This window comes from Necator americanus, chromosome II (assembly GCF_031761385.1).
Source record: "Necator americanus strain Aroian chromosome II, whole genome shotgun sequence".
Classification (NCBI taxonomy): domain Eukaryota; kingdom Metazoa; phylum Nematoda; class Chromadorea; order Rhabditida; family Ancylostomatidae; genus Necator; species Necator americanus.
Window position 1 is genome coordinate 13,903,089 of NC_087372.1, and position 20,561 is coordinate 13,923,649.

Below are 20,561 nucleotides of genomic sequence, written 5' to 3' on the forward strand. Positions count from 1 at the left end.
CCTAAATAGAGGATGACTGGAACAATGCTACGTTTATCCCGTCAAGTGCCACACCACCCTGGGTCAGTGTTTCGATAATCGTTCAGGGTAGTGAAAACAGAAACCTATCTACATTGAAAATGGTCTTACGTTTTGCTCCACCGGATGTGGCGCGGCTGGTTGCACGCACTTGTCACTCAGTGTACCAGCGAATGAGTGTTACTGCGTGTAGATCACCAGCGACGACATAGATTATTTGATCTACACACAGAATATCAGGCGGTTATAGGTCACAGAGCGGTACAAGTGGCAAGAACTCATTCGTTATGGACAAGCATTCATTCTTATTATTCATTGAAGGGTTTCTTTTAAGAATAAAAAACGCCTCCAACGTCTTCCTTGCCGATATTTCTGTTTCGTGAGCCAGTATAACGCATTTCACATCGTAATCGTTTCCGTTGTGGGCCTCATGTCTGTGCCTTCCTAGTGGTGTTATCAAGCTTTTTCGTCGTTTTCCGGCCATGTGTTCATTAATCCTCACTCCAAGATTCCTACCGGTCTCCCCAACGTAAGTTGCATTGCATATCAAGCACTCAATCTCATATATTACCCCTATTTTTGCGCAGTCGCCTGTTTTTCCGTAAGGACAAATAACACATCTTTCACAGATGCAGTATCTATCATATAGTCTGTTTCTAACAAGCTGGCTTTTGATGTTTGCATTTGGGATATTTACCAAGATCACGTCATTTTGTAATTGTGCTTGGATAATGCTGCGATGAACAGCGGCACTGACATTGTCAGAGATAAAAGGAAGACAAAGAGAAATTTTGTTTTCGCGCGGAATATTGCTATTTACAGTGCGGGTTCTTCGGTAATGCGGACGTACTGTATGGCCATTGGCACATGCGATTTTCAAGGCTAGTCTTCGTGATTCGTGTCGTTCTTGGTTGCCAGTGCATACTTCACTAGCGGTTTTGAACATATTACGAATCACTGCGCGTTTTACTGCGGTCGGATGTGCAGATTTGGCGTGCAATATGATGTTCTTGCAACTTTCTTTGCGATACCACTTTACTCTAATAATGCCGTTTGAAGTACTTATTTGTGTGTTGAGGTACGGAAGCCATCCTTCTTTTGGGGTTTCTCGTGTGAGTCTTATATATTGCGATTGTTGGTTGAGTATTCGGAAACACTCGTCCATTTCGGACTGTGTTGATGTTATGATGCAACAGTCGTCAATATATCTGCAATACATTATTGGTCTACGCGAAAGTACTGGTTCTTCGATTCTGCTCATGAAGCAGATCGCCAGTACTGGTGCTAATCGTTGACCCATTGCTAGCCCTCTCAGTTGCGCGAAATAATTTCCTGACCACCTGAAGATATTACAATTCAGGCATTCCTTGATAAGCGTTATTATGCGAGATTTACTTAGTCCATATGTTTCCAAGTTGTTACCATATAAATCTATCATCTCAGAGAGAGCTTGCAGCGCCTCACTGTTTTTTACATTCGTGTAGAGTGAGGTTACATCAAAGGACTCTATTACGCAGTTGCCCTCAACTCTCGCATTGCGTAATCGCTCAAGGAAATGGTGCGTGTTCGACAAATGAGATGGTATTTTAGGCAAAATTTGACTCACGATTTTATTAAGGAACCACGAAATGCGATCCGTTGGTCCTCCCACACAACTTATTATTGGTCGGATTTTGAATGTGGCCGCTGATGTTGAGTTGACCTCATCGGGTTTCAGCTTATGCGTTTTGATGAGGCTGTAGAACACAGGGCAGGTCGGTTTGTCAAGCTTTAGGCGGCTAACAAATCGTTCGTCAAGGCCAGCAGATTTTCCCATAGTCATCCATACATGATTCAAGCGTTTGCACTGCACAAGGAATTCTTTCTCTGTTACGCGGCGATAGATCGTTTCATCTTGCAAGTGAAGATTTGTTATTTCCCGATCAAGAGCCTGTGACATGACTACGAATTCCCCACCCTTATCGCTTACTGAAAGGCGTATGTCCCCTCTTGTAGTCATTTCGCGGATTTCCTTCAAACCCTGCCATTGCTCGCGCGTAAGATTGTTAAGGGTGAGTCGTCTATGATGGTTATAAGCGGACAACACCCCAGATAATAGAATTCTAAATTTTGTGTCTGTTTCGCGAGCTGGTTCGGGTTCTTTATAAAAGTTGCGCGGAAATGGTGTTGGGGGTAACGCTCTTCTGCTTATAGGTGCAGTGTGCTGATGGTTACTTTCATTCCTAGTTCTGATTCGAAGCTGGTCCCGAAGCTTGTGGAGGCCTACTGTGACTTTACGGAATGTTGACCCATCGATTCGATGTGAAATTGAAAATGATGGTCCAAGGCTCAGAAAGTCAACAGCATTATCGGACAAATGAATGTTGTCGAGTACCGTTACTCTTGCCCCTTGATTATTAACAGCATTTGGAGCTGTTGTGTCAATTGCTCGGTGGAGTCTACGTGGACTACTTCCATTGTTGGAATGGTTTCCACTCTCCATACCCAAAAGTCTATCGTACTTTACGCGCAGGGTCGAGCTGACGCTAGACCGAATAGAATCGCAGATCGCTCTAGATCCACTTTCAATCCTCCTCCATACTTGTTCAGGTAGAAGACGACGACAGGCCTGTTCTTTCGAAATACATTTCAACAATGATGAGTACAATACATGCTGTTTTTCCTTAATTACAATTCCTAAGATGGATCGATAAATATTACAGATCTTAGGATGATTCTCAGGAAGATTGCACGCAGTACCTATTTTCTTATTTGAAATGAACTTAGGAATCAGCCCATTCGTCTTGCATCGCTGGAGAAAAATCACGGATTGACGTGTGGTCACCACTTTCTGGCGTAGCGATAATGCTTCGCGTACGAGAAAGAACATATTCGGCGGTACTTCATGTAGTAGTTCGAATGTTCTTTTGTCTTGAAACCTCGGCATATTCTGTCTGTGTTTTGCTATAGTGTGCCTACGAGGTTTTTAGATGGAACTTTTATTTGCCTGACGTTTCGGCTTTTTCGCCGTCTTCAGAGGCCTAAATAGAGGATGACTGGAACAATGCTACGTTTATCCCGTCAAGTGCCACACTACCCTGGGTCAGTGTTTCGATAATCGTTCAGGGTAGTGAAAACAGAAACCCATCTACATTGAAAATAGTCTTACGTGTTGCTCCAACGGATGTGGCGAGGCTGGTTGCACGCACTTGTCACTCAGTGTACCAGGAATGAGTGTTACTGCGTGTAGATCACCCGCGACGATACAGATGATTTGATGTACACACAGAATATCAGGCGGATGTAGGCCACAGAGCGGTACAAGTGGCAAGAATTCATTCGTTATCGACAAGCATTCATTTCATATTATTCATATTATTATTCATTGAAGGGTTTCTTTTAAGAATCCAAAACGTCTCCAACGTCTTCCTTGCCGGTATTTCTGTTTCGTGAGCCAATATAACGCATTTTGCGTCTCTGTTGCGGGTCTCATGCCTATGCCTTCCTAGTTGTGTTATCAAACGTTTTCGTTCTTTTTCTGCCATGTGTCAATTAACTCTCACTCCAACATTCGTTTCGGTCTCCCCATTGTAAGTTGCATTGCACATCAAGCACTCAATCTCATATATTACCCCATTTGTGCGCTGTCGCCTGTTTTTCTGTAAGGACAAATAACACATCTTTCACAGATGCAGTATCTATCATATAATCTGTTTCTAAAAAGCTGGCTTTTGTGTTTGCATTTGGGATATTTACCAAGATCAGATCTTGTAATTGTGCTCATATTGTAATTGCGTTTGGATAATGCTGCGCTGAACAGCGGCACTGACACTGTCAGAGATAAAAGGAAAACAAAATGGTATGGAGAATGGAAACCATCCTAACAATGGAAGTACGCCACGTAGACTACACTGAGCAACTAACATCAACAGCAACAGCTCAAAATGCTGTTAATAATCAAGGGGCAAGAGTTACGGTACGCGTACACATCGAACCGATGGATCAACATTCCTTGAAGTCACAGTAGACCTTCGCAAGCTTCGGGACCAACTTCGAATCAGAACAACGAATGAAAGTAACCATCAATAAGCTGCACCTATGAGCAGAAGAGCGTTACCCTCAATACCATTGTCGCGCAACTTCTAAAAAGAACCCGAATCAGCTTGCGAAACAGACACAAAATTTAGGATTCTGCTGTCTGGGGTGTTGTCCGCTTATAGTTATCAGAGGATCATTAGAAGATAACAATCTCACGCGCGAGCAATGGCAGGGTTTGAAGGAAATCCGCGAAATGACTACAAGAGGGGACATACGCCTTTCAGTAAGCGATAAGGGTGGGGAATTCGTAGTCATGTCACAGGCTCTTGATCGGGAAATAACAAATCTTCACTTGCAAGATGAAACGATCTATCGCCGCGTAACAGAGAAAGAATTCCTTGTGCAGTGCAAACGCTTGAATCATGTATGGATGACTATGGGAAAATCTGCTGGCCTTGACGAACGATTTGTTAGCCGCCTAAAGCTTGACAAACCGACCTGCCCTGTGTTCTACAGCCTCATCAAAACGCATAAGCTGAAACCCGATGAGGTCAACTCAACATCAGCGGCCACATTCAAAATCCGACCAATAATAAGTTGTGTGGGAGGACCAACGGATCGCATTTCGTGGTTCCTTAATAAAATCGTGAGTCAAATTTTGCCTAAAATACCATCTCATTTGTCGAACACGCACCATTTCCTTGAGCGATTACGCAATGCGAGAGTTGAGGGCAACTGCGTAATAGAGTCCTTTGATGTAACCTCACTCTACACGAATGTAAAAAACAGTGAGGCGCTGCAAGCTCTCTCTGAGATGATAGATTTATATGGTAACAACTTGGAAACATATGGACTAAGTAAATCTCGCATAATAACGCTTATCAAGGAATGCCTGAATTGTAATATCTTCAGGTGGTCAGGAAATTATTTCGCGCAACTGAGAGGGCTAGCAATGGGTCAACGATTAGCACCAGTACTGGCGATCTGCTTCATGAGCAGAATCGAAGAACCAGTACTTTCGCGTAGACCAATAATGTATTGCAGATATATTGACGACTGTTGCATCATAACATCAACACAGTCCGAAATGGACGAGTGTTTCCGAATACTCAACCAACAATCGCAATATATAAGACTCACACGAGAAACCCCAAAAGAAGGATGGCTTCCGTACCTCAACACACAAATAAGTACTTCAAACGGCATTATTAGAGTAAAGTGGTATCGCAAAGAAAGTTGCAAGAACATCATATTGCACGCCAAATCTGCACATCCGACTGCAGTAAAACGCGCAGTGATTCGTAATATGTTCAAAACCGCTAGTGAAGTATGCACTGGCAACCAAGAACGACACGAATCACGAAGACTAGCCTTGAAAATCGCATGTGCCAATGGCCATACAGTACGTCCGCATTACCGAAGAACCCGCACTGTAAATAGCAATATTCCGCGCGAAAACAAAATTTCTCTTTGTCTTCCTTTTATCTCTGACAATGTCAGTGCCGCTGTTCAGCGCAGCATTATCCAAGCACAATTACAAAATGACGTGATCTTGGTAAATATCCCAAATGCAAACATCAAAAGCCAGCTTGTTAGAAACAGACTATATGATAGATACTGCATCTGTGAAAGATGTGTTATTTGTCCTTACGGAAAAACAGGCGACTGCGCAAAAATAGGGGTAATATATGAGATTGAGTGCTTGATATGCAAGGCAACTTACGTTGGGGAGACCGGTAGGAATCTTGGAGTGAGGATTAATGAACACATGGCCGGAAAACGACGAAAAAGTTTGATAACACCACTAGGAAGGCACAGACATGAGGCCCACAACGGGAACGATTACGATGTGAAATGCGTTATACTGGCTCACGAAACAGAAATATCGGCAAGGAAGACGTTGGAGGCGTTTTTTATTCTTAAAAGAAACCCTTCAATGAATAATAAGAATGAATGCTTGTCCATAACGAATGAGTTCTTGCCACTTGTACCGCTCTGTGACCTATAACCGCCTGATATTCTGTGTGTAGATCAAATAATCTATGTCGTCGCTGGTGATCTACACGCAGTAACACTCATTCGCTGGTACACTGAGTGACAAGTGCGTGCAACCAGCCGCGCCACATCCGGTGGAGCAAAACGTAAGACCATTTTCAATGTAGATAGGTTTCTGTTTTCACTACCCTGAACGATTATCGAAACACTGACCCAGGGTGGTGTGGCACTTGACGGGATAAACGTAGCATTGTTCCAGTCATCCTCTATTTAGGCCTCTGAAGACGGCGAAAAAGCCGAAACGTCAGGCAAATAAAGGTTCCATCTAAAAACCTCGTAGGCACACTATAGCAAAACACAGACAGAATATGCCGAGGTTTCAAGACAAAAGAACATTCGAACTACTACATGAAGTACCGCCGAATATGTTCTTTCTCGTACGCGAAGCATTATCGCTACGCCAGAAAGTGGTGACCACACGTCAATCCGTGATTTTTCTCCAGCGATGCAAGACGAATGGGCTGATTCCTAAGTTCATTTCAAATAAGAAAATAGGTACTGCGTGCAATCTTCCTGAGAATCATCCTAAGATCTGTAATATTTATCGATCCATCTTAGGAATTGTAATTAAGGAAAAACAGCATGTATTGTACTCGTCATTGTTGAAATGTATTTCGAAAGAACAGGCCTGTCGTCGTCTTCTACCTGAACAAGTATGGAGGAGGATTGAAAGTGGATCTAGAGCGATCTGCGATTCTATTCGGTCTAGCGTCAGCTCGACCCTGCGCGTAAAGTACGATAGACTTTTGGGTATGGAGAGTGGAAACCATTCCAACAGTGGAAGTAGTCCACGTAGACTCCACCGAGCAATTGACACAACAGCTCCAAATGCTGTTAATAATCAAGGGGCAAGAGTAACGGTACTCGACAACATTCATTTGTCCGATAATGCTGTTGACTTTCTGAGCCTTGGACCATCATTTTCAATTTCACATCGAATCGATGGGTCAACATTCCGTAAAGTCACAGTAGGCCTCCACAAGCTTCGGGACCAGCTTCGAATCAGAGCTAGGAATGAAAATAACCATCAGCACACTGCACCTATAAGCAGAAGAGCGTTACCCCCAACACCATTTCCGCGCAACTTTTATAAAGAACCCGAACCAGCTCGCGAAACAGACACAAAATTTAGAATTCTATTATCTGGGGTGTTGTCCGCTTATAACCATCATAGACGACTCACCCTTAACAATCTTACGCGCGAGCAATGGCAGGGTTTGAAGGAAATCCGCGAAATGACTACAAGAGGGGACATACGCCTTTCAGTAAGCGATAAGGGTGGGGAATTCGTAGTCATGTCACAGGCTCTTGATCGGGAAATAACAAATCTTCACTTGCAAGATGAAACGATCTATCGCCGCGTAACAGAGAAAGAATTCCTTGTGCAGTGCAAACGCTTGAATCATGTATGGATGACTATGGGAAAATCTGCTGGCCTTGACGAACGATTTGTTAGCCGCCTAAAGCTTGACAAACCGACCTGCCCTGTGTTCTACAGCCTCATCAAAACGCATAAGCTGAAACCCGATGAGGTCAACTCAACATCAGCGGCCACATTCAAAATCCGACCAATAATAAGTTGTGTGGGAGGACCAACGGATCGCATTTCGTGGTTCCTTAATAAAATCGTGAGTCAAATTTTGCCTAAAATACCATCTCATTTGTCGAACACGCACCATTTCCTTGAGCGATTACGCAATGCGAGAGTTGAGGGCAACTGCGTAATAGAGTCTTTTGATGTAACCTCACTCTACACGAATGTAAAAAACAGTGAGGCGCTGCAAGCTCTCTCTGAGATGATAGATTTATATGGTAACAACTTGGAAACATATGGACTAAGTAAATCTCGCATAATAACGCTTATCAAGGAATGCCTGAATTGCAATATCTTCAGGTGGTCAGGAAATTATTTCGCGCAAATGAGAGGGCTAGCAATGGGTCAACGATTAGCACCAGTACTGGCGATCTGCTTCATGAGCAGAATCGAAGAACCAGTACTTTCGCGTAGACCAATAATGTATTGCAGATATATTGACGACTGTTGCATCATAACATCAACACAGTCCGAAATGGACGAGTGTTTCCGAATACTCAACCAACAATCGCAATATATAAGACTCACACGAGAAACCCCAAAAGAAGGATGGCTTCCGTACCTCAACACACAAATAAGTACTTCAAACGGCATTATTAGAGTAAAGTGGTATCGCAAAGAAAGTTGCAAGAACATCATATTGCACGCCAAATCTGCACATCCGACTGCAGTAAAACGCGCAGTGATTCGTAATATGTTCAAAACCGCTAGTGAAGTATGCACTGGCAACCAAGAACGACACGAATCACGAAGACTAGCCTTGAAAATCGCATGTGCCAATGGCCATACAGTACGTCCGCATTACCGAAGAACCCGCACTGTAAATAGCAATATTCCGCGCGAAAACAAAATTTCTCTTTGTCTTCCTTTTATCTCTGACAATGTCAGTGCCGCTGTTCAGCGCAGCATTATCCAAGCACAATTACAAAATGACGTGATCTTGGTAAATATCCCAAATGCAAACATCAAAAGCCAGCTTGTTAGAAACAGACTATATGATAGATACTGCATCTGTGAAAGATGTGTTATTTGTCCTTACGGAAAAACAGGCGACTGCGCAAAAATAGGGGTAATATATGAGATTGAGTGCTTGATATGCAAGGCAACTTACGTTGGGGAGACCGGTAGGAATCTTGGAGTGAGGATTAATGAACACATGGCCGGAAAACGACGAAAAAGTTTGATAACACCACTAGGAAGGCACAGACATGAGGCCCACAACGGGAACGATTACGATGTGAAATGCGTTATACTGGCTCACGAAACAGAAATATCGGCAAGGAAGACGTTGGAGGCGTTTTTTATTCTTAAAAGAAACCCTTCAATGAATAATAAGAATGAATGCTTGTCCATAACGAATGAGTTCTTGCCACTTGTACCGCTCTGTGACCTATAACCGCCTGATATTCTGTGTGTAGATCAAATAATCTATGTCGTCGCTGGTGATCTACACGCAGTAACACTCATTCGCTGGTACACTGAGTGACAAGTGCGTGCAACCAGCCGCGCCACATCCGGTGGAGCAAAACGTAAGACCATTTTCAATGTAGATAGGTTTCTGTTTTCACTACCCTGAACGATTATCGAAACACTGACCCAGGGTGGTGTGGCACTTGACGGGATAAACGTAGCATTGTTCCAGTCATCCTCTATTTAGGCCTCTGAAGACGGCGAAAAAGCCGAAACGTCAGGCAAATAAAGGTTCCATCTAAAAACCTCGTAGGCACACTATAGCAAAACACAGACAGAATATGCCGAGGTTTCAAGACAAAAGAACATTCGAACTACTACATGAAGTACCGCCGAATATGTTCTTTCTCGTACGCGAAGCATTATCGCTACGCCAGAAAGTGGTGACCACACGTCAATCCGTGATTTTTCTCCAGCGATGCAAGACGAATGGGCTGATTCCTAAGTTCATTTCAAATAAGAAAATAGGTACTGCGTGCAATCTTCCTGAGAATCATCCTAAGATCTGTAATATTTATCGATCCATCTTAGGAATTGTAATTAAGGAAAAACAGCATGTATTGTACTCGTCATTGTTGAAATGTATTTCGAAAGAACAGGCTTGTCGTCGTCTTCTACCTGAACAAGTATGGAGGAGGATTGAAAGTGGATCTAGAGCGATCTGCGATTCTATTCGGTCTAGCGTCAGCTCGACCCTGCGCGTAAAGTACGATAGACTTTTGGGTATGGAGAGTGGAAACCATTCCAACAGTGGAAGTAGTCCACGTAGACTCCACCGAGCAATTGACACAACAGCTCCAAATGCTGTTAATAATCAAGGGGCAAGAGTAACGGTACTCGACAACATTCATTTGTCCGATAATGCTGTTGACTTTCTGAGCCTTGGACCATCATTTTCAATTTCACATCGAATCGATGGGTCAACATTCCGTAAAGTCACAGTAGGCCTCCACAAGCTTCGGGACCAGCTTCGAATCAGAGCTAGGAATGAAAATAACCATCAGCACACTGCACCTATAAGCAGAAGAGCGTTACCCCCAACACCATTTCCGCGCAACTTTTATAAAGAACCCGAACCAGCTCGCGAAACAGACACAAAATTTAGAATTCTATTATCTGGGGTGTTGTCCGCTTATAACCATCATAGACGACTCACCCTTAACAATCTTACGCGCGAGCAATGGCAGGGTTTGAAGGAAATCCGCGAAATGACTACAAGAGGGGACATACGCCTTTCAGTAAGCGATAAGGGTGGGGAATTCGTAGTCATGTCACAGGCTCTTGATCGGGAAATAACAAATCTTCACTTGCAAGATGAAACGATCTATCGCCGCGTAACAGAGAAAGAATTCCTTGTGCAGTGCAAACGCTTGAATCATGTATGGATGACTATGGGAAAATCTGCTGGCCTTGACGAACGATTTGTTAGCCGCCTAAAGCTTGACAAACCGACCTGCCCTGTGTTCTACAGCCTCATCAAAACGCATAAGCTGAAACCCGATGAGGTCAACTCAACATCAGCGGCCACATTCAAAATCCGACCAATAATAAGTTGTGTGGGAGGACCAACGGATCGCATTTCGTGGTTCCTTAATAAAATCGTGAGTCAAATTTTGCCTAAAATACCATCTCATTTGTCGAACACGCACCATTTCCTTGAGCGATTACGCAATGCGAGAGTTGAGGGCAACTGCGTAATAGAGTCTTTTGATGTAACCTCACTCTACACGAATGTAAAAAACAGTGAGGCGCTGCAAGCTCTCTCTGAGATGATAGATTTATATGGTAACAACTTGGAAACATATGGACTAAGTAAATCTCGCATAATAACGCTTATCAAGGAATGCCTGAATTGCAATATCTTCAGGTGGTCAGGAAATTATTTCGCGCAAATGAGAGGGCTAGCAATGGGTCAACGATTAGCACCAGTACTGGCGATCTGCTTCATGAGCAGAATCGAAGAACCAGTACTTTCGCGTAGACCAATAATGTATTGCAGATATATTGACGACTGTTGCATCATAACATCAACACAGTCCGAAATGGACGAGTGTTTCCGAATACTCAACCAACAATCGCAATATATAAGACTCACACGAGAAACCCCAAAAGAAGGATGGCTTCCGTACCTCAACACACAAATAAGTACTTCAAACGGCATTATTAGAGTAAAGTGGTATCGCAAAGAAAGTTGCAAGAACATCATATTGCACGCCAAATCTGCACATCCGACTGCAGTAAAACGCGCAGTGATTCGTAATATGTTCAAAACCGCTAGTGAAGTATGCACTGGCAACCAAGAACGACACGAATCACGAAGACTAGCCTTGAAAATCGCATGTGCCAATGGCCATACAGTACGTCCGCATTACCGAAGAACCCGCACTGTAAATAGCAATATTCCGCGCGAAAACAAAATTTCTCTTTGTCTTCCTTTTATCTCTGACAATGTCAGTGCCGCTGTTCAGCGCAGCATTATCCAAGCACAATTACAAAATGACGTGATCTTGGTAAATATCCCAAATGCAAACATCAAAAGCCAGCTTGTTAGAAACAGACTATATGATAGATACTGCATCTGTGAAAGATGTGTTATTTGTCCTTACGGAAAAACAGGCGACTGCGCAAAAATAGGGGTAATATATGAGATTGAGTGCTTGATATGCAAGGCAACTTACGTTGGGGAGACCGGTAGGAATCTTGGAGTGAGGATTAATGAACACATGGCCGGAAAACGACGAAAAAGTTTGATAACACCACTAGGAAGGCACAGACATGAGGCCCACAACGGGAACGATTACGATGTGAAATGCGTTATACTGGCTCACGAAACAGAAATATCGGCAAGGAAGACGTTGGAGGCGTTTTTTATTCTTAAAAGAAACCCTTCAATGAATAATAAGAATGAATGCTTGTCCATAACGAATGAGTTCTTGCCACTTGTACCGCTCTGTGACCTATAACCGCCTGATATTCTGTGTGTAGATCAAATAATCTATGTCGTCGCTGGTGATCTACACGCAGTAACACTCATTCGCTGGTACACTGAGTGACAAGTGCGTGCAACCAGCCGCGCCACATCCGGTGGAGCAAAACGTAAGACCATTTTCAATGTAGATAGGTTTCTGTTTTCACTACCCTGAACGATTATCGAAACACTGACCCAGGGTGGTGTGGCACTTGACGGGATAAACGTAGCATTGTTCCAGTCATCCTCTATTTAGGCCTCTGAAGACGGCGAAAAAGCCGAAACGTCAGGCAAATAAAGGTTCCATCTAAAAACCTCGTAGGCACACTATAGCAAAACACATTGCAAGAACATCATATTGCACGCCAAATCTGCACATCCGACCGCAGTAAAACGCGCAGTGATTCGTAATATGTTCAAAACCGCTAGTGAAGTATGCACTGGCAACCAAGAACGACACGAATCACGAAGACTAGCCTTGAAAATCGCATGTGCCAATGGCCATACAGTACGTCCGCATTACCGAAGAACCCGCACTGTAAATAGCAATATTCCGCGCGAAAACAAAATTTCTCTTTGTCTTCCTTTTATCTCTGACAATGTCAGTGCCGCTGTTCATCGCAGCATTATCCAAGCACAATTACAAAATGACGTGATCTTGGTAAATATCCCAAATGCAAACATCAAAAGCCAGCTTGTTAGAAACAGACTATATGATAGATACTGCATCTGTGAAAGATGTGTTATTTGTCCTTACGGAAAAACAGGCGACTGCGCAAAAATAGGGGTAATATATGAGATTGAGTGCTTGATATGCAATGCAACTTACGTTGGGGAGACCGGTAGGAATCTTGGAGTGAGGATTAATGAACACATGGCCGGAAAACGACGAAAAAGCTTGATAACACCACTAGGAAGGCACAGACATGAGGCCCACAACGGAAACGATTACGATGTGAAATGCGTTATACTGGCTCACGAAACAGAAATATCGGCAAGGAAGACGTTGGAGGCGTTTTTTATTCTTAAAAGAAACCCTTCAATGAATAATAAGAATGAATGCTTGTCCATAACGAATGAGTTCTTGCCACTTGTACCGCTCTGTGACCTATAACCGCCTGATATTCTGTGTGTAGATCAAATAATCTATGTCGTCGCTGGTGATCTACACGCAGTAACACTCATTCGCTGGTACACTGAGTGACAAGTGCGTGCAACCAGCCGCGCCACATCCGGTGGAGCAAAACGTAAGACCATTTTCAATGTAGATAGGTTTCTGTTTTCACTACCCTGAACGATTATCGAAACACTGACCCAGGGTGGTGTGGCACTTGACGGGATAAACGTAGCATTGTTCCAGTCATCCTCTATTTAGGCCTCTGAAGACGGCGAAAAAGCCGAAACGTCAGGCAAATAAAGGTTCCATCTAAAAACCTCGTAGGCACACTATAGCAAAACACAGACAGAATATGCCGAGGTTTCAAGACAAAAGAACATTCGAACTACTACATGAAGTACCGCCGAATATGTTCTTTCTCGTACGCGAAGCATTATCGCTACGCCAGAAAGTGGTGACCACACGTCAATCCGTGATTTTTCTCCAGCGATGCAAGACGAATGGGCTGATTCCTAAGTTCATTTCAAATAAGAAAATAGGTACTGCGTGCAATCTTCCTGAGAATCATCCTAAGATCTGTAATATTTATCGATCCATCTTAGGAATTGTAATTAAGGAAAAACAGCATGTATTGTACTCATCATTGTTGAAATGTATTTCGAAAGAACAGGCCTGTCGTCGTCTTCTACCTGAACAAGTATGGAGGAGGATTGAAAGTGGATCTAGAGCGATCTGCGATTCTATTCGGTCTAGCGTCAGCTCGACCCTGCGCGTAAAGTACGATAGACTTTTGGGTATGGAGAGTGGAAACCATTCCAACAATGGAAGTAGTCCACGTAGACTCCACCGAGCAATTGACACAACAGCTCCAAATGCTGTTAATAATCAAGGGGCAAGAGTAACGGTACTCGACAACATTCATTTGTCCGATAATGCTGTTGACTTTCTGAGCCTTGGACCATCATTTTCAATTTCACATCGAATCGATGGGTCAACATTCCGTAAAGTCACAGTAGGCCTCCACAAGCTTCGGGACCAGCTTCGAATCAGAACTAGGAATGAAAGTAACCATCAGCACACTGCACCTATAAGCAGAAGAGCGTTACCCCCAACACCATTTCCGCGCAACTTTTATAAAGAACCCGAACCAGCTCGCGAAACAGACACAAAATTTAGAATTCTATTATCTGGGGTGTTGTCCGCTTATAACCATCATAGACGACTCACCCTTAACAATCTTACGCGCGAGCAATGGCAGGGTTTGAAGGAAATCCGCGAAATGACTACAAGAGGGGACATACGCCTTTCAGTAAGCGATAAGGGTGGGGAATTCGTAGTCATGTCACAGGCTCTTGATCGGGAAATAACAAATCTTCACTTGCAAGATGAAACGATCTATCGCCGCGTAACAGAGAAAGAATTCCTTGTGCAGTGCAAACGCTTGAATCATGTATGGATGACTATGGGAAAATCTGCTGGCCTTGACGAACGATTTGTTAGCCGCCTAAAGCTTGACAAACCGACCTACCCTGTGTTCTACAGCCTCATCAAAACGCATAAGCTGAAACCCGATGAGGTCAACTCAACATCAGCGGCCACATTCAAAATCCGACCAATAATAAGTTGTGTGGGAGGACCAACGGATCGCATTTCGTGGTTCCTTAATAAAATCGTGAGTCAAATTTTGCCTAAAATACCATCTCATTTGTCGAACACGCACCATTTCCTTGAGCGATTACGCAATGCGAGAGTTGAGGGCAACTGCGTAATAGAGTCCTTTGATGTAACCTCACTCTACACGAATGTAAAAAACAGTGAGGCGCTGCAAGCTCTCTCTGAGATGATAGATTTATATGGTAACAACTTGGAAACATATGGACTAAGTAAATCTCGCATAATAACGCTTATCAAGGAATGCCTGAATTGTAATATCTTCAGGTGGTCAGGAAATTATTTCGCGCAACTGAGAGGGCTAGCAATGGGTCAACGATTAGCACCAGTACTGGCGATCTGCTTCATGAGCAGAATCGAAGAACCAGTACTTTCGCGTAGACCAATAATGTATTGCAGATATATTGACGACTGTTGCATCATAACATCAACACAGTCCGAAATGGACGAGTGTTTCCGAATACTCAACCAACAATCGCAATATATAAGACTCACACGAGAAACCCCAAAAGAAGGATGGCTTCCGTACCTCAACACACAAATAAGTACTTCAAACGGCATTATTAGAGTAAAGTGGTATCGCAAAGAAAGTTGCAAGAACATCATATTGCACGCCAAATCTGCACATCCGACCGCAGTAAAACGCGCAGTGATTCGTAATATGTTCAAAACCGCTAGTGAAGTATGCACTGGCAACCAAGAACGACACGAATCACGAAGACTAGCCTTGAAAATCGCATGTGCCAATGGCCATACAGTACGTCCGCATTACCGAAGAACCCGCACTGTAAATAGCAATATTCCGCGCGAAAACAAAATTTCTCTTTGTCTTCCTTTTATCTCTGACAATGTCAGTGCCGCTGTTCATCGCAGCATTATCCAAGCACAATTACAAAATGACGTGATCTTGGTAAATATCCCAAATGCAAACATCAAAAGCCAGCTTGTTAGAAACAGACTATATGATAGATACTGCATCTGTGAAAGATGTGTTATTTGTCCTTACGGAAAAACAGGCGACTGCGCAAAAATAGGGGTAATATATGAGATTGAGTGCTTGATATGCAATGCAACTTACGTTGGGGAGACCGGTAGGAATCTTGGAGTGAGGATTAATGAACACATGGCCGGAAAACGACGAAAAAGCTTGATAACACCACTAGGAAGGCACAGACATGAGGCCCACAACGGAAACGATTACGATGTGAAATGCGTTATACTGGCTCACGAAACAGAAATATCGGCAAGGAAGACGTTGGAGGCGTTTTTTATTCTTAAAAGAAACCCTTCAATGAATAATAAGAATGAATGCTTGTCCATAACGAATGAGTTCTTGCCACTTGTACCGCTCTGTGACCTATAACCGCCTGATATTCTGTGTGTAGATCAAATAATCTATGTCGTCGCTGGTGATCTACACGCAGTAACACTCATTCGCTGGTACACTGAGTGACAAGTGCGTGCAACCAGCCGCGCCACATCCGGTGGAGCAAAACGTAAGACCATTTTCAATGTAGATAGGTTTCTGTTTTCACTACCCTGAACGATTATCGAAACACTGACCCAGGGTGGTGTGGCACTTGACGGGATAAACGTAGCATTGTTCCAGTCATCCTCTATTTAGGCCTCTGAAGACGGCGAAAAAGCCGAAACGTCAGGCAAATAAAGGTTCCATCTAAAAACCTCGTAGGCACACTATAGCAAAACACAGACAGAATATGCCGAGGTTTCAAGACAAAAGAACATTCGAACTACTGTGTGAGGATCTTCACATCGGAACTCACGACCATCAATGGATTGAACAGGGGGAGAAGCTTTCCGAGTTTGTCATGGCGACTAAGACCATCCATGGGAATTTGCAATTCAGAAGCCCTCCTCTGTACGCTGGACCGGTGACGGTGGGAGTTACCCGATGGAGTGTACCAAATTGACCACATTATCTTCAGTAATAGTTTTTGCCAGGGAGATGTCGCTGTTGTGTCAATATTCTATGTGGGATAGGACCATCCTCTAAAAATCCTTTGCACGTAGAGGAGAGAAAGTTGCGAGGTTTACAAAGGAAATTTCCCGAACAATCGTAGACTTGGACCTCTTCGCTGTGTTTTTCAGCTTTTGGGAAGACGCCGTCGCGAATAGCGTGCACGACGAATATGACCGGCTGGAGGAACATCTTCACGAGGAAAGCGTGAGTTTCAGAGAGGCGCTTGTCTCTGGAACCTCTAGAGCTAATACGGTAACGTGGAGCTGCAGGAGCTGCAGGCAATCATGAATTCACTTCCGAGCTAGCAATCGTTGCAGAGAAGCGATAAAAGAGGACCTCGAACGGAGAAGAACAGAAGTGTTGGCTGAAGTTGCAGACGCAGGAAATAGCATTCGCTAAACTTCGCCAATCGGAAAAAAAAATTACCTCTTTCTGGAACATAAGGATGGAACAATCATTTCATCAAAGAAGGGAATGAAGAAAATTATACACGACTTTTTCTCCGATCTTTTCGACAACCATGTTCACTACTCTTCTCACCGTCCGAGGGAACAGGGGAATGTCATTTGAGAGGTCCTCTCCATCAAATCCTCAGTACGACATGTACCGCTGTCTTTGGTAAACAGCCGTATGGAAGCCGGTACCGGCAGAATGGACTCTGAACACATAAAGCATCTTTCGATTGTTCTCAACAACGCTCTGGTAATTTTCTTCTCGTATTATCTATCAAAAGAGAAGGTTGCCAGTTGCTGGAATACCACCAAGACCGTGTTGATAATACAAGAAAAAGAATCAACATGGGACTGGCAATTATTGTTCAATCCACTTGTTGTCAGCTACAACCTCTTTTCAGTAGTATTTCCTAACGGGTTTAAAAGAATATCAGATGAGAAAAAGTAAGCATGCAGAGTTTTGGGAAAGGCTTTTCAGAAGCATTGATTGAAGACAGTCATACTGTTTCGAGCTAAGAAGAGTGTCTACTTTCAGACCATCGATTTAGTAGATGCAGATGCGTTCATAGAAGCCACAAACAGCCGACCTTGTTAACTTACAAGAAATGCGCTTTGAATTATCTATAATCCTCCAGAATTTCACCATTCTTAAAGAACATAATCGGGTTGCACATGATGACACAGTCCTCGTCAAAAATAAAATACTCTACTGCAAAATACTCATAGTCGACGCAATGCGAATTTTTGAATAGGATAGTACAAGAGTGATGGTTGACGAGTGACTGCCGCACCATCTCTGATTTGGTGATGATATCGTTTTCATAACAAAACATCAACTAAACAAAATTAATGCTGACAAATTCCACGAATCGTTTAAAAATATTGGTCCCCAGCTGAACAGTAATGCTTGTGGCAAACGAATGGGCCTTTGATGCGTTCTCCATTCACACTTGACAAAGAGAACGTTTTTGGATGCTTCTGCTTTGTATATCTAAGTCTACAAATGAATAAGATGAAAAGGAAATGAGCTATTTCCGTAAAAAAAATTATTTGAAACGATCATCAAAAACTACGACTAGGAACACAGGGGTCCGTGCTCACCTCTTTCACATCACCTTCCCTCCGCGCTCTTCGGCTTTTTGGGAAGATACCGTCATTGAATGCGTGAACGACGAATATGATCGGCTTGAGGAACATCTTTGCGACTGTACGAGGAAAACAACGAGTTTCAAAGCCAGCAGGAGACGTCTATCTCTGGAGCCTCTAGAGCTAATACGTTAGCGTGGAGCTGCAGGCAACCATAAACTCACTTCCGAATTCGCGAGCACGAAATCGATAAAAGAAGACCTTCGCTATGCCTGTCGGGACTTCGCCAATCGGAAAACAAAAATGACCGCCCTTTGGAACTCAGATGAAGCAGCTACAAAATTGGGAAGGGCGACGGAGAAAGTCATTAACGACTACTACTCAGATCTAATCGACAGCCACGACCACTTGGCTGATCATCCACCATATGAGAAAAGATAGACACTTCATTCCAAAAATTCTCCCTTCTAATGTCCGACCTGGCATCGTGTCGCTGAAGTACTTTACCCGGTCCCGACAGAATCAAGTCTGACCATTTGCAGAACCTACCGCCAGTTTTCATCAACACACTGGTGAGGTCTTCAGTCATTATCTGTCGAAATGCAGAGTTATTAATACATGCAAAACCAGCAAGACCGTGCTGTTGTGTAAGAAGGAAGACCCACTGGACATCGACAACTATCACCCAATCTAGTTACTCCCTGTCATCTACAAGCTCTTCAAATTAGTGATCCTTAACAGGAGTGAAAAAGTTAGGAGAAAAAGGATAGTCGTGTGTCAAATTGGGTTTCGAAGCGATGATTGATCCAGCACGAATGACTACATACACACCTTTTCAATACTCATACAATTATCGCGAGCGTACAAGATGCCGCTGCGCCTCACTTTCATCGATTTGAAGAAAGCCTTCGATTCAGTTAAGACTGAAGCGGTCATGGAGGTCTTGGACAACTAAGACGTCTACAACTACTCCACACATAAGGAAGTTTCGTGAGTTGTACAGGTTCTTGTTCACGATCAAACCTTATCCACTCTACAATGATGTCACGACGTCAAAAGAAGGGTTAGTCAAGGGACACAAGCGACGTAAAGAGGTTAGTCAGGGGAATCTCACGCAGAATATTCAGTGCCACTTTCGAAAACGCGAAGCGAGTATTGAAATGGAATAACATGGGAGTGGAAGTTGACGGTTGGCATTTTGCTTATGACATTCTTCTAATGACATCAACCATCTACCAGGCGGAACCAATGCTGGTCGAATTTGATACAACGTGTGAAAAGATCGGTCTTTTGCTAAACTTGGAGAAAGCGATCTACATGAGAAATGGATGGGTTTCTGATGCCCCATTCCCGCTCTATGAAAAGCGTATATCCGAATGCTCCAGCTATGTATATCTAGGTTGGGAAAATTAACATGATGAACGACCTGGTCTCCGAGCTGAGCAGGGACAAACGAGCGGTTTGGGGAGCATATAAGAACATCGAGGATGTAGTGAAGAGGACTAAAAAAATCCGGTTCCGTGCTCACCTATTCAACACCACCGGTTTTCCCGCTTTGACCCACGCTTCAGAAACGTGGGCTTGTCGCAAGCAGGAGGACATTGCGATCAGCATCATAGAACCCGCAATTGAAAGGGTATTACTAGGAATATCCCGCTTTACGCGAATCAAAGAAGGAATTCGAAGTTCTTTCCTACATCAACGATCGAAGATTGGAGACGACAAGACCATTGTCTTAGTACCATTTCAAACAAAAGCTCAGTTGTTGGATGCTTGTCTGGCAGGCGGGTGGGGCTGTTTCGACCTCAGCGGAAGGAACATTTTTCACGTATGTGAAGTATTTCCGTGACACAGATACAAACACGCACACGGACTACGTGCTGTATTTTATAGCATAGAAGATTGTAAGGTATGGATGTAAAAGCGCCAGCTTATTGTAGATTTGATGTTTAATTGCTCTCAATAAAGCGATTCTAAAACACATTTTATGTCACAAATAGCTGGAGATATGAATTACAGATCCCGAGGGCCTCTTCTTCGGTTTTATCGTCTGCTTTTCCTTTCTATGATGTCATCAAGGACTTTACTCATAGGCAAGCCTGCGAACATTAAATTAATAGAATGTGGGATCC

At 43.4% G+C, this 20,561-nt stretch overlaps 6 protein-coding genes across 7 annotated transcripts; 5 read left to right on the forward strand and 1 right to left on the reverse strand.

The window, feature by feature from the left end:
* Positions 1-262: 262 nt before the first annotated feature.
* Positions 263-2,944, reverse strand: RB195_017768 (uncharacterized protein; the record flags this gene model as incomplete). The annotated part of the gene is made up of 1 exon (XM_064184907.1): positions 263-2,944. The coding sequence occupies one exon, from the start codon at positions 2,942-2,944 to the stop codon at positions 263-265; it is 2,682 nt and encodes an 893-aa protein (XP_064040788.1).
* Positions 2,945-4,288: 1,344 nt separating this feature from the next.
* On the forward strand, positions 4,289-6,043 carry RB195_017769 (uncharacterized protein; the record flags this gene model as incomplete). The annotated part of the gene is made up of 1 exon (XM_064184908.1): positions 4,289-6,043. The coding sequence occupies one exon, from the start codon at positions 4,289-4,291 to the stop codon at positions 6,041-6,043; it is 1,755 nt and encodes a 584-aa protein (XP_064040789.1).
* A 355-nt stretch (positions 6,044-6,398) lies between these two features.
* RB195_017770 (uncharacterized protein) lies at positions 6,399-9,080 on the forward strand (the record flags this gene model as incomplete). The annotated part of the gene is made up of 1 exon (XM_064184909.1): positions 6,399-9,080. The coding sequence occupies one exon, from the start codon at positions 6,399-6,401 to the stop codon at positions 9,078-9,080; it is 2,682 nt and encodes an 893-aa protein (XP_064040790.1).
* Positions 9,081-9,435: 355 nt separating this feature from the next.
* On the forward strand, positions 9,436-12,117 carry RB195_017771 (uncharacterized protein; the record flags this gene model as incomplete). Its single annotated transcript, XM_064184910.1, has 1 exon — positions 9,436-12,117. One exon carries the CDS (start codon positions 9,436-9,438, stop codon positions 12,115-12,117), a length of 2,682 nt encoding a protein of 893 aa, XP_064040791.1.
* A 1,474-nt stretch (positions 12,118-13,591) lies between these two features.
* On the forward strand, positions 13,592-16,273 carry RB195_017772 (uncharacterized protein; the record flags this gene model as incomplete). Its single annotated transcript, XM_064184911.1, has 1 exon — positions 13,592-16,273. One exon carries the CDS (start codon positions 13,592-13,594, stop codon positions 16,271-16,273), a length of 2,682 nt encoding a protein of 893 aa, XP_064040792.1.
* Positions 16,274-16,628: 355 nt separating this feature from the next.
* Positions 16,629-20,278, forward strand: RB195_017773 (uncharacterized protein; the record flags this gene model as incomplete). Of its 2 annotated transcripts, none has more annotated exons than XM_064184913.1 (4): positions 16,629-16,802; positions 19,347-19,492; positions 19,557-19,761; positions 19,829-20,278. In XM_064184913.1, 4 exons carry the CDS (start codon positions 16,629-16,631, stop codon positions 20,276-20,278), a joined length of 975 nt encoding a protein of 324 aa, XP_064040793.1. The 2 variants fall into 2 exon arrangements, with proteins under 2 accessions (XP_064040793.1, XP_064040794.1); XM_064184912.1 differs by lacking the exon at positions 16,629-16,802 and adding exons at positions 16,877-16,902; positions 17,020-17,095 and having other exon boundaries at positions 19,557-19,842.
* Between the last annotated feature and the right edge of the window lie 283 nt (positions 20,279-20,561).